Genomic DNA, 12569 nt, shown 5'->3' with positions numbered 1-12569 from the left:
CTTCTTACAATGATAGCATCTTAGTTTCAGTGAAAGAGGGTATTCAGTTTGGAGATTCAGTACTTTCCCCTCCTCTCAGAAAATAGATTGTTAATGAGCTCGAATGAACTCAAATGCTTGCTTTCTATACTGTGTTCCTAAATGCCCCTTGCGTTCCATTTTAACAAAAAGCTGCAGGCTGTTTTTATTTTTGTTTAACATAGAGACTTTTTCTGCCAAGACTTTTCATACTACGTGGTCCCTATCTAATTGTCCTCAGAGTATTTCTTGGGAGGTGAAATGCTAGTAGTTCAGTTTTGCATGTATAGGTTGGGTTGACTCTTATTTCTTTGTTAGGGGTGCAGGCTGCATCTTTATTGAAATGTTCCAGGGTCAACCCTTGTTTCCTGGGGTTTCCAACATCCTTGAACAGCTGGAGAAGATCTGGGAGGTAAGAGAAGAATTCCTCTTAGAAAGAAAAAAATATATGCATTACAAACTTTGAACCAAATTTTCCTTAGAGACAAACGAAGCAGTCCATCTGCTTTGAGAGAGTAAGCCATATTTTAAGGGTTGTGGAAACTGTGGTATTTGCCAGGGGCATAAGCACCTTGGGAATGAGTGGTCAGGACCCCCCCGTTGTCCCGTGGCAGCCCATGAATCCACTTGCTTCCGGTGATTATTGTCTCAACCTCCCAGGGCAATTTCTGCCATTACTAATTAAACACATCCCTGCCCTGCCACCCCCAGCTCTAAGTCTACAATATATTTGGCCCTGGATCTTTGTCAACTGAAGACAAGGCACTGAATTTTCATAGAACCCTGATAAAACAAAGGCTTCCTGTGTTAGTGTGAGAGAAGTATGCTGTGTATCATGCTCCTCCAAAGCCAGATTCCTAAGGTAACAGGGTGCTTTTGTGTGTGTGGTTCCATTTCTTTATTCATTATTTATCCCTCCCTCATTTGCACCATTATGTACTTCATTTTTATGTCCCTGGTAGCTTATATGCCATGTACTACAGTCATTTATATATTGCTGTCTTTTTTTTGATGATTTTTAAATTGTGGTTAAATATATATAGCATAAAATTTACCATTCTAACCATTTTTAAGGATGCAATTCATAGCATTAAATGCATTCACATTGCCATGGAACCATCACCACCGTCCATTTCCCAAACTTTTTCATCATGCCAAACAGAAGCTCTGTATCCACTCAGCCAGCTCCCCATTTTCCCTGCCCCCAGCCCCTGGTAACCTCTCATCAACCTTCTGTCTCCATGAATTTGCCCATTCTAGGTTTTCATATAAGTATAATCTTAACAGGATTTGTCCTTTGTGCTTGGCTTATTTCACTTAGTGTAATGTTTTCAAGATCCATCCATATTGTAGCATGTGTCAAGTGCTTTAAACTGGGGTGGGGGGAGGGTATCGCTTGTATCCTGGATTCTGCTCCCTTTCAAGTTTGCTTGCTTCAAGCAAGCATCTAGAGCATACTTGCTAACAGCTTCCCAATCGGGTATCTTGGGAAATATTGCAGAGTAGGATTTTTGTGTGCAGGTGAGGAAATTTGTCTTTTCTCAAACTTCTTTAAAAAAAAAAGCTGAGTTTATCTTTAATACACACATGCAGGTGAGGAAAATCCTCAGGGAACATTTAGGAAAAGGGAAGAGCTAGTTGCTAGTGTCTGGAGGGTCAATGGCTCACCGTTATGAAGATGTTCTGTGCAAACCAGTCTAGTGCTACAGGTTCATGACCCAGAAAACATTGTGCTTTGTGAATGTCAAAATAAAGTAAAATGTCCTTTGTGAAATTAAGACATTTTATAGAGATTAATCACTGCCATTAAGCTTTCTTTTGGAAACATTGGGGATATTATGGAGGAACATAGGAAAAATTGGGATGCATTCACAAACTAAAAAAAAAACACTTTTCAAGCCAAAAGTTTTTTTTTCTCAAAACTACCCTGCAAGACCAAGAACTGCTACCTTCAAAAACTATCATTGGATGATATCATCGTCTAAACTGGAGGCAGCCTAATGTAATTAATGGCTTTAGAGTCGAAGACCAGCATTTGAATTCTAGCCACTTTTTAGCGAGACGAACGTGTACAAATTATGTAGTCCCTCTGAACTCCAGTTTCCTCACTTGTTAAATGGGGCTAGCGATAATGACTTTCTAACCTTTCTGTGAGAATTTCATAAGATCAAATGCATAACAAGCCCCATGTGCCATAAGTGATCGATAAATGTTTGCTTTCTCTCTCATAGAAATTATTTTCATAGCGATGTTTCAATGACCAAACCGTTAACAGGCATTTCCTAATACTTCACCTAATTGTTCTGTTCTCCCGCTTAATATTACTTCTTGTCCACATTAGAGGAAGCTCAGCTAGCACTGCCTAGACCAGACCCTGCAGTGATCTTTTACACATTTGAAAAGTTTTTCCTAGCCATTAAATGAGGACACAATATTTATTGGACACTCATTGTCTTATAAGATGTTACAAGGCCTGGAAAAATGGGAAGAATAGGAAAAATGCATGATCTATGCTTTCACCGGTTGTTCAGTCTAGGTGGGGTGATGGGTGGAATATAAGTAAATATATGTAAAACAAACATATATCATGTATAGATGCAAAAAGATGTATGTATATATAGATAGTTAATAAAAATTATAATACTAGCTAAATTATAATATATAACATAAATCTATAAATATAAATTATAATAATAGCTAAGGTATGCTATTAGGATATTTGAAGAGTTATATACAAACTAATTTTTTTACATTACTTCCTATTTTTAAATGATAGTTTTCTTAAAAGCAATCATTTTACAGTTCTTTGCATTTAGCATAGCACTTAGAAATCATGGGACAGAAAGAATGAGTTAGACGTTTCCCAGGACCTGATGGCTCTCTAGTTATTGGTTCAAGTTTCCGGGACTGGTCTTGGTGGCTGACGCTGGCCATCTGAAGATGTTTTAGGTAATTCAGTAAGTGAAAATTTTGGACTTGTATCTGGACATAAAGGACCAAAACATGAGTGATGCAGCCAAAACAAATGTGTCTTAACAAATGGGTCCAACAGGTCCTGCCCAGGAAGCCACGTTCACGTCTACCATTATTCTTATCACACTGCAATAAATCAGAAGGACTTTATTTTGACATTTATGACAACTCATTACAAATATAAAACAAGTAAACACATTAGAAATAACACTGGCTTGGTGTTAGTAGACATGAGTTCTGAACCCAGCCCTAACTTCAGGTTAGGTGGTAACGCAAGTCTCATAATTTATCTCCCTAGGTCTCTAGCATCTTAAAGTATATTTGATTTTCTGACTCCATGAACTTGTGACCTCTTTGGACAAAGTGTTAAGAGAATAGTGTAGCTGCTATCTTTTTTTTTTTTTTTTTTGCGGTACGCGGGCCTCTCACTGCTGTGGCCTCTCCCGTTGCGGAGCACAGGCTCCGGACGCGCAGGCTCAGCGGCCATGGCTCACGGGCCCAGCCGCTCCGCGGCATGTGGGATCTTCCCGGACCGGGGCACGAACCCGTGTCCCCTGCATCGGCAGGCGGACTCTCAACCACTGCGCCACCAGGGAAGCCCAAGGCCACAGTTTTGTTACCACACATCTGTAGTTCCGTGCTCTGAGGACAAAGAGAGAACCACATTCAGCAGTGTGTTATCTCTTACACTACTACATCCCAAGCAACTTGGAAATTCAAACATTACAAATGGCTCCTGAGTTGTGCTTTACTAAAGGTGGTCTATTTCGGGTTCTATGATACTTGATGTAGGAATTGCTTCTTTGAAAGCAATGGTCTAGTCTACATCTTCCAACCTCTAATCACAACTTTTCTTTACATTTATTCTGAGATCTCACACTTAGGAATAAAGACATAATAATAAGTCCCGAATTTTTATTTTACCATCTTTCTGAAATGCCTCTGTGTGTGTGTGTGTGTGTGTGTGTGTGTGTGTGTGTGTTTACATCTGAATGGCTGTCATCGATTTTTAATCAATTTTTTAGAAATCTAATTCTTTCAATAAGTATTTTTAGCAAATAATACCAGATGTGGTTCTAAAATCAGAATAAAATAAACGATGCAGACTTTAAAGCCATTAATCAAAATGCCTTCAGTTTCCATTCCAACAAAGGCAGAAAACAGCCCTTGCAGCCCACTGTGGTTTCAAACACAGCACTCACTAGCTGCCTTTTAAGAGCTTTCAGGGAGGGAGTAAATCAACAGTTTTTGGTTTTCAGTTTCCCGGTCAGTGAAGCGGAGATTGAGTAATTTTCTCAAGTGAAAATGAATTCAATAACTTTCAAATAAAAACTGAGCATCAAATTTCCAAATAAAGGATATTGAATTTTTGTTTAAACTTTTAAAATCTCAGGCTTAAAGCTTTTAGCACAATATTCCAAAATTGTTGGTACCCATTTTGTTGGCTTTAATTACACAATAATACAAAGTAACCAACAATTCTGGTAACTTTCACCTTAGTGAAAATATGGATATGGTCGTTATTTATTTCCTTTATCGCTTTCTCTTCATTATCTTTACTTTCTTTCATTGTGCTTTGCCAGGCAACAGAAGACGTAGGGGTACATGTGAATCATCCCACCCACTTGTTTACATGCACATCTGTGCAAATACATAAGATGGTAGGTTAACAAAGAAGAATTAGCTTCCCATCCTCTGGCCCTCTCCCACAAAAGAAGAATTAGTCCAGTTGGTTTTTCAAAATGGATTCCAGGATTCTTAGTGTTCCCTCCGGCTCAGGGTGGCTGCTAGGAAAAGCCTGTAATCCTCTCAGTAGCTTTTCAGTTTGTTTAGGGAATGGATCAAAGAAAGAAGCTTCTACTGGGTGGCTTAATTTTTTTATTATGGGAGGGAAAATGGCGCTTCAGTGTCTTTTGTTTGAGGACAAGCTTAACAGACACCAAAGAGTGTACTTCTCGGCTAGAGTCCTGGTCAGCAAGCTGGTAAATATTAAGAGGCTTCTGGATTCCTCATTGATTATTATCAGTCATTGTTGGGCAGTTGACTTCCTGCCATAACAATTGGGCCAGCATCTGTGTCCAGCATTTTACAAATGGATTCACTAGGCTTTTTCTATGAGAGATGCTTCTATAAAGACTTGTACTGAGATATGCTTCTAAAAAGAGTTATATTGTAGCGGTGTATGAAAACTACTAGTGTTTTATTAATATTTCACAAAAATAATATTATTCTGGCTCCTAGATATAACTGACATTGGGCTTTTATGACTATCTTAAAAGAATGGTAAGATTTTGCCTACAAGGGAACTCGCAGTAACAGCACCATCTAAAATCTGAAGTGTTTGTCTTTATACTCCAAAAGACTTTTCATAGTAATTAAAAACTAAAGCTTCAATTTGGTAATCCAAAGCACACGTGAGCTCTTTTTCAAGTGGTGTTGTTAATATTACTATCCAGCAGTTAAAAACCAAATACCATATTCCAAGCCGCTGGGCCACAGAGAAAACAAGCAGATGAGATGAATTTGGTAGAAAAGACTAGAGTTAGGTTTGGGATCAATTTTAGCCAACATTCCACTGCTTAAACGTCAGTAATCTGAATCCTTTTTAATTTGAGCACATCGGGGAACAGCTGAATGCCCATGCTGAGGCATAATTTAAACTGTCAAGTGTCTCCTGTTGAGACATATATATATAAATACAGTCATCTGATGTAAGGCAAAGGGACACTTTATCACTCCTGTCTTTTTCTATTCCTAACTCCCAATGCAGCATCCTAATGTATGGTGATCATGCAGTACAGCAGACATAGCTCGTTTTATTGTGCTTCACTTTATAGCACTTTGCAGACATTGCTTTTTTTTTTTTTTTTTTTAACAAACTGAAGGTTTGTGGCAACCCTGCGCTGTCAGATGATGTTTAGCAATTTTTAGTGAGGAAACATTTTTAAATTAAGATATGTACATTGGTTTTTTAAATTAAGGTATGTGCATTGCTCTGTTATGCACTTAATAGACCATAGTATAGTGTAAACATAACTTTTATATGCATCAGGAAACCAAAAATTTGTGTGACTCACTTTACTACAATATTAACTTTGTTTGTAGTACCAAACCCATAATATCCCGATGTAGGTCTGTAGATATTTTGGGATGAGAATATGACTTTAAGCAAGGTTATATGATCTGTATTAGTCAGAGATCTCCAGAGAAACAAAACCAATGGGAGATATGTATGTATTTGTGTGTATGTGTATGTGTGTGTGTGTACGTATGTGTGTGTATCTCTTGTGATTCATTATGGGAATTGGCTCATGTGATTTCATGGAGGCTGAGATATGTCCTCTGCAAGCTGGAGAACCAGGAAAGCTGGTGGTATAATTCAGTCTAAGGGGACCACTGGTTTAAGTCCCAGAATCTGAAGGCCAGAGAACTAGGAGCTCCAATGTCCAAAGGCAAGAGAAGACGATGTCCCAGCTCAAGAAGAAAGAGAGAAAATTTGCCCTTCCTCCACCTTTTTGTTCTATTCAGGTCCTCTACCAATTGGATGATGCCACCCTCATTGGTGAGGGCCAATCTCTTTATTCAGTCTACTGATTCAATTACTAATCTCTTCCAGAAACACCCTCACAGACACCCCAGACATAATGTTTTGCCGGCTATCTTGGGCATCCTTTAGCCCAGTCATGTTGACACGTAGGACCGTAGAAATACACTGCAGTTTTGCCCATGAAACTGCAAATGTTGGAAACACTGAAGTTTCTTTCTTTAACACATCAGCTGGCATAATGTGACATACATTCATTTCTTCCGTCTTCCTCCCTGATGTGTCCTTCATGTCTCCATACCTGCTCCATCCACCTCATCTCCCCCTCATCTTTCTTTGTCTTTCTTTGGCTTTATATAGGTGCTGGGAGTCCCTACAGAGGATAACTGGCCTGGAGTTTCCAAGCTACCTAACTACAATCCAGGTAATACTGACTTGAGCCTCCGAAAGCTCTGAGATTAGCAGTGTGAGAGCACTGGCCCCACAAACAGGGTGTCCCTCTTTAATTGTTAACAGTGTAGATGGCTCTAGACAGATTTTTAGACTCATATTCCCTGACTAATCTTTTTACGAGGAGGACGTCATTGAAATAATAGTTGAGGTTAGATCAGTTCTCCAACTCTGTAAAACACAAGTAACAAGCTGAATAACAATCTGGAATGACGGTTACTGTGGATTCCACAACCATTTCCAAATACCCAATGGCTTAAAAGGACAACTCAAAAGATGGTCTCATTTTTGAACCCAGCGACTATCATTGAGTTTATTTGCTAGGTTATTGTATCTCATAAAGTATAAAAAGAAAGCTAATACAATAGTGGGGAAGTAAAGGCTCACTGGGCCTAGGACAGGCCAGGTAACATGTCTCTAGATTGTATCAGAGTTCATCCATTGTCTCCAAACCTAACACTTGGTCATTTTCTGTCACACATTTTGTCCTCCAGTACTGGCTTCTGGGGGTGGAAGTGTTGCCATGGGGGATGTCTTTGAGAAATGGTCCCAAGAGCATGCCAGAGAGGTCAGATTACCCGGTTGTCACTTTAAGGACGTTGAGACAGAAGAGAGGAGGCAAGCAATGAGCTATAGGATGAAGGACCATATCAGAGGTTGAGAAGCAAGTAATGGCCATACCAGAGCTGGACTCTTGCAGGAAGGATTAAAGGGGAGGTAAATATGTACAAATTAGGGAGAATGTGGCCCAAGTCTGATTTTCCATTGTCCCATAACTAAAAATGGAATTTCCCCAAATTGTTGTCATTACTAACTTTGGTATGAGGTTATCCTGGAAGGGTTTTATGAGAGCAAGAAGTTGTAAAGAGATTTCAAAGACAATTAAAATGGAAAACATGGGCTTCCCTGGTGGCACAGTGGTTGAGGGTCCACCTGCCGATGCAGGGGACACGGGCTCGAGCCCTGGTCCGGGAAGATCCCACATGCCGCAGAGCGGCTGGGCCCGTGAGCCATGGCCGCTGAGCCTGTGCGTCCGGAGCCTGTGCTCCGCAATGGGAGAGGCCACAGCAGTGAGAGGCCCGCGTACCGCAAAAAAAAAAAAAAAAAAGGAAAACAAAAGACATAGGAGGATGGGAATTTTTTACTTTTTTCTCCAGCATCTAATAGTTTTGCTCAAACAGCTATACATAGGGTTCAGGCATCTTGAACTGACCAGGATTGTGGAAAACCTACACCAGCTAAAGACCAACTGTAAAGTCATTTCAGCTGCTTTGTGAATGACCTGTATGCATTGCTAAATGCTGTTCGGATCATTTCCAAATAGTTTATCATTTCTAATGATTTTGCTTGAGTTTACTACTTGAGAAAAATGCCACCCTCTCGCTGCAGGGCTTAGAATAACGCCTTTTCCCTTTCACTCTCTGAGTGAAATGGGACCCCTCAGCTTCCTAACATGGATGCAAGCAGAAGTTTAGGGTCACAGATGGGTTGTAGAAAACAATTGAGAATGATCTCAATACAAAGCTGCCATGGTGAGCATATGCTGTTCCCCCAAACTTGAAATGTTTGGGTTTCAGGTTGATTCAGGCAATAAACAGTGATCCTTGATGAGAACAATAATGATAGAAACTTGTCCAAAATGCTTCCCTGCCAGATTCTGTACTAAATAAGATAACTGGGTTCCAATAAAACATTGAGAAATATGTTGCATTTTTTATTTTGCTGTCATTTCAAAGTAATATGCAATTTTTTATTTATGAAGAGAATTCTCCAGGCCCAACATCAATAGGTTTCATACTTTGCATTGTTTTTCTAGTAAGGATTCAATTTAATTCAAATAAGTCAAAAATTTCTGAGCACCTACTATCTGCCAGGCACTGTGTAACGTGCTGGGCCTGCATAGATGAATTCCGCACATTCATGGACCTCTAAGAGGTTGTGTTTGTATTCATTCATCCACACTCTTTCACCAGCTCTCCTTATGGGGGGAGGGGTGTGCTCATTTGTGAGCCCCACTTCCATGGGCTTGGGCAGTGTATAGCTGTGGGCCAGGCTAGGATAACGAAGGGAAGGGCGTTGTAACCTTAGTCACAGCCAAGATGTCTCAACTTTTACTTGTAAATCTTAAAAGTCCAGCATATCTTGGGCATGGGGTCAGTACTATTGATAACTCAATCGCAAGGACTATGTTTTAAAACAGCCACCCACATCCGTGTTCCAGGAACATCCCCTTATATGAATTAAGAAGTCCCTTCAGGCCACCTCCCACCCACCCCTATCCCTGAGCTGTTGCTGCTGCTTCCAGGGACTTGAGCTCCAGTGATTAGGGGACCAGAAGAGGGGACGGGAGCCAGTAAAATGTCACAGAGGAGAACTGTTAATGCCATTCTTGATGAGATTTTCATTCCTCTCCTTTTCACTCTAAGAGCCCCCAAACCTTGAATTCAGCTGCACAACAACTTTGAGGGAGCTGGAGAGCTCAGAACTTAGAGAACCATCCAGTGGCCATCTGTGCCCACGCTGCCCTTACCAGGTCTTGTCTCGACTATGCATGAACAACACAGTTTCTGTTTGTACAGGTTTTAAAAAAACACCTGGTGCTGACCCCGCTGGACAGGTTTCTCTGACCAGTTACCTGTTTTCTTGGGGCGCTGATGAGCAGGGCTGTAAGTTTTCTCACCAGAAATTCAGACTCCTGTGCCTGATTAAATCTGGGTGGGGGAAGAAAGGTAGATAATTTTAGACACTGGTCTGGTCTTTCTTTCTTTCTTTCTTTCTTTCTTTCTTTCTTTCTTTCTTTCTTTCTTTCTTTCTTTCCTTCCTTCCTTCCTTCCTTCCTTCCTTCCTTCCTTCCTTCCTTCCTTCCTTCCTTCCTTCCTCCCTTCCTTCCTTCCTTCCTTCCTTTCTTCTTCCTTATCTCCCCCAGCCCCACCCCCTGCTTTAAGCAAGCTGGCTGAGAACTCTTGTGTCTTCCACTTCAAAGGGCCAGTTGTCTTATTTTGATGTGGGCAGATTGAGAAGTAGGCTTTGAAAAGTAGGCTTTTTTTTATTTAATCTTTTCTCCTGGGATAGCTTTCAGAGCAATATATCCAAGTGTCAGTGAGGGGTTCTGACGAGCACGGACTCCCAGACTCTCAGCAGGATCATTCTCTAACAGAAATATAAAAGTGAAATATTAAAAACCCTGGAACGTGAGCTCCATCTGTAGAGTAGCCAGTGTCTTGCCTTGCTTGAACCATGGGAAAAAAAGATCTCCTTGAAAAAAGAGGGAAGAGAAAAAAAGTGCTTTGAGTAAGAGGTTTACAGGTTTAGTAGAGCATAGTAACATCCCCTCAAAGAAGTGGGTGTTGCTCTGTGACCCCCCAAAACGCTCCTCCTTTGACTCAGCCGCCAGAACACTCACCCTCCCCGGCAACACACCCCCTTTTCACATGCTAACTGAGGCGCCTGTGATTGGCTGAACAATAAACTGGTCACACTTGCTAAAGGCCTGCCATCTTGCACACAATTAGCCAAGACACATTCATCAAACTGGCGGAACAGTGTCTGTGCTGGCCTCCTGCAGCGGGGGAGGGGAGCAGTTCGGTGATCCTTGGTGAGAGTGCACAGGAAGCAATAATAAAGAAGGCATGCTGGAGGGGATTCTACTATCCGAAAGTCTAAAAAGGTTAAAGCCCCAACTGATGCCATATCTGGGATGCGCTGTGTTTGTGACACAGAGGATCCCAGAAGCTTAGAGCAAACTGGATATTGGTCTTGACTGAAATCTGCCGATACATGACAGTAGTGTGAATTTAAAGGGTGGACCCCTATAGACATTTTGACAAAGTCTCTCAGCCCTCTTAGCTTCCCCTCCCGCTCCCAAGAAAATGCGCTCAGGAGTCCCTCCCCATTTTAGCCTCAAAGCACTTCGGGCCCAACTGGAACCAATAAGAATAAAGTGTATGTAAGAAGTAGAGAACCATTTAGGATGAATTAAGAGAAAGTATTGACTGGCAAGGTATTGGTCCTAAATTAAATATTTGGAGGACATTAAAAAGAGTTAATTTTGAGAGGGGGGAAAAAAAAGTTAACATTTGCACCTTCAGTGGTAATATCTTCTGACTTTTCCAAATTCCCTTTAAATAGCTCTCCCAATGGCAATATAGACCCAATAAGATCATACCTTAAAGACCAGTTTGCTACAGACTGGTGTAAGGCTTTTAAGGGAACCAACTAAATATTTAGACATTTCTCAGCTAAAGTAAACAGAGGCCTTACCCCTCTGGAGGTTGTCCAGGCACCATCTCATTAGATGCAAAGATCCTGTGATAAAGAAAAACTTTTTTTTCTGCCCACATGATTGCAGCCCAGTTGTGGTTTTTTAATGTGTCATTGATTGTTTCATCCAACTCCTTTTGCTCCACTGAAAGGGTCTGTCGTGGCTCTGTTTGCTTCCTTAAACACGGTTTTTGAAAGCACTCATGCTGTGTGAGCTCAAATCCTAGCATTAACGTACTGCTGGGTTCATTTCACCACACTCAAAAGCGCCTAGTTTAAATCCCTCTCAATTCCATTTGAGGCACCAGAAGACTTTATCCTTCTCCACTAATGGTCCCAAGTTTACATCTAGATACTGGGGGTCAAGGACAGGAGAGGATTTAGAAATAACAGTGCATGACATTAGTCAATGCATTTGCCAAATTGCCAATTAGTTCCTGATGTGAGCGCAAAGCATTTTATTCCCGTCTCTTTGATGCCTGTTCCCGTTGAGAAGGGAATAGAGTCCACAGAGGCCTTCAAACTTTTAAAGAAATATCTGCTGAAAATCATGCCTGATTTGTGACATGAGCTCAGCTGCAGGGAAGCATCCGGGATTATCTTGGTCCTTTCAGCCCCGGGAAAGAACACTGCACATGGAAAGATTTTCCACTGGAGGAACTTGGTAGAAATCAAAAGGCAGGAAAGCAGTACTAAAAGCCCTGCAGCGACCCAGATTCAGATGTCCTATAAACGATAGGCAAATGGATCCTGCTGACACCTAGTTATTTTCAGGACGCCTGCTTTTTCAACTTTTGACCACCAGGTGGAAGCAAGAAATAATGGGGGCGGAATACTGGCATCAGACAGGCTCACAACACAGCAATCTAGCCTTACCCTGGGAACGTTTTATTTTGACCTGAAATCCAGTGTGAGAGCTTCACTTCATCTGACATCATTATAGGACAGATGATAATTAAAAATCTAAAATGATCCTTGTTCATGTCGGGATTACATAGAGCTACCACGCTTTGGGCTCAAAGAGTTCTGAGTGTGTCTTTGTGTGCCTGCTGTGAACACAATCTAAGCTGTGCATCCACTCAATAGAATGAGCTATTAGCCAAGTGAGTTACTCAGTGGGCTGAACTAAGGGAAAGGATACTGATAAGGGAGGTTTTAATTATTGGCATCAATTCATGGAGCGGCAGATCCACACTCCACCTCGTACTCTCTGGGGGTACTTGAGGAAGTTATTTCTTTCCCAGTTCCCTAATCTGCAAAATGGGAGCAATCCTATCATTTAAAAAGTGTCCCCTGTGTGCCAGGCACAGGACATACATAATAG

The 12569-nt window shown here is 41.1% G+C and overlaps 1 protein-coding gene across 4 annotated transcripts in view; it reads left to right on the top strand.

Moving 5' to 3' along the window:
- Window positions 1-12569, top strand: part of CDK15 (cyclin dependent kinase 15) — a 112079-nt gene that overhangs the window by 69479 nt on the left and 30031 nt on the right. For all 4 annotated transcript variants that reach the window (XR_010944311.1, XR_010944310.1, XM_067740982.1 and 1 more), the window contains exons 13-14: window positions 337-430; window positions 6896-6959. Coding sequence is in view for 2 of the 4 variants with exons in the window: in XM_067740982.1 (XP_067597083.1) it covers window positions 337-430; window positions 6896-6959 (158 nt within the window). In the remaining 2 variants the exon portion in view is untranslated. The remainder of the gene's footprint in view (window positions 1-336; window positions 431-6895; window positions 6960-12569) is intronic.

This window comes from Pseudorca crassidens, chromosome 6, assembly GCF_039906515.1.
Source record: "Pseudorca crassidens isolate mPseCra1 chromosome 6, mPseCra1.hap1, whole genome shotgun sequence".
Taxonomy (NCBI): domain Eukaryota; kingdom Metazoa; phylum Chordata; class Mammalia; order Artiodactyla; family Delphinidae; genus Pseudorca; species Pseudorca crassidens.
This window is presented reverse-complemented; position numbering and strand designations above follow the sequence as displayed.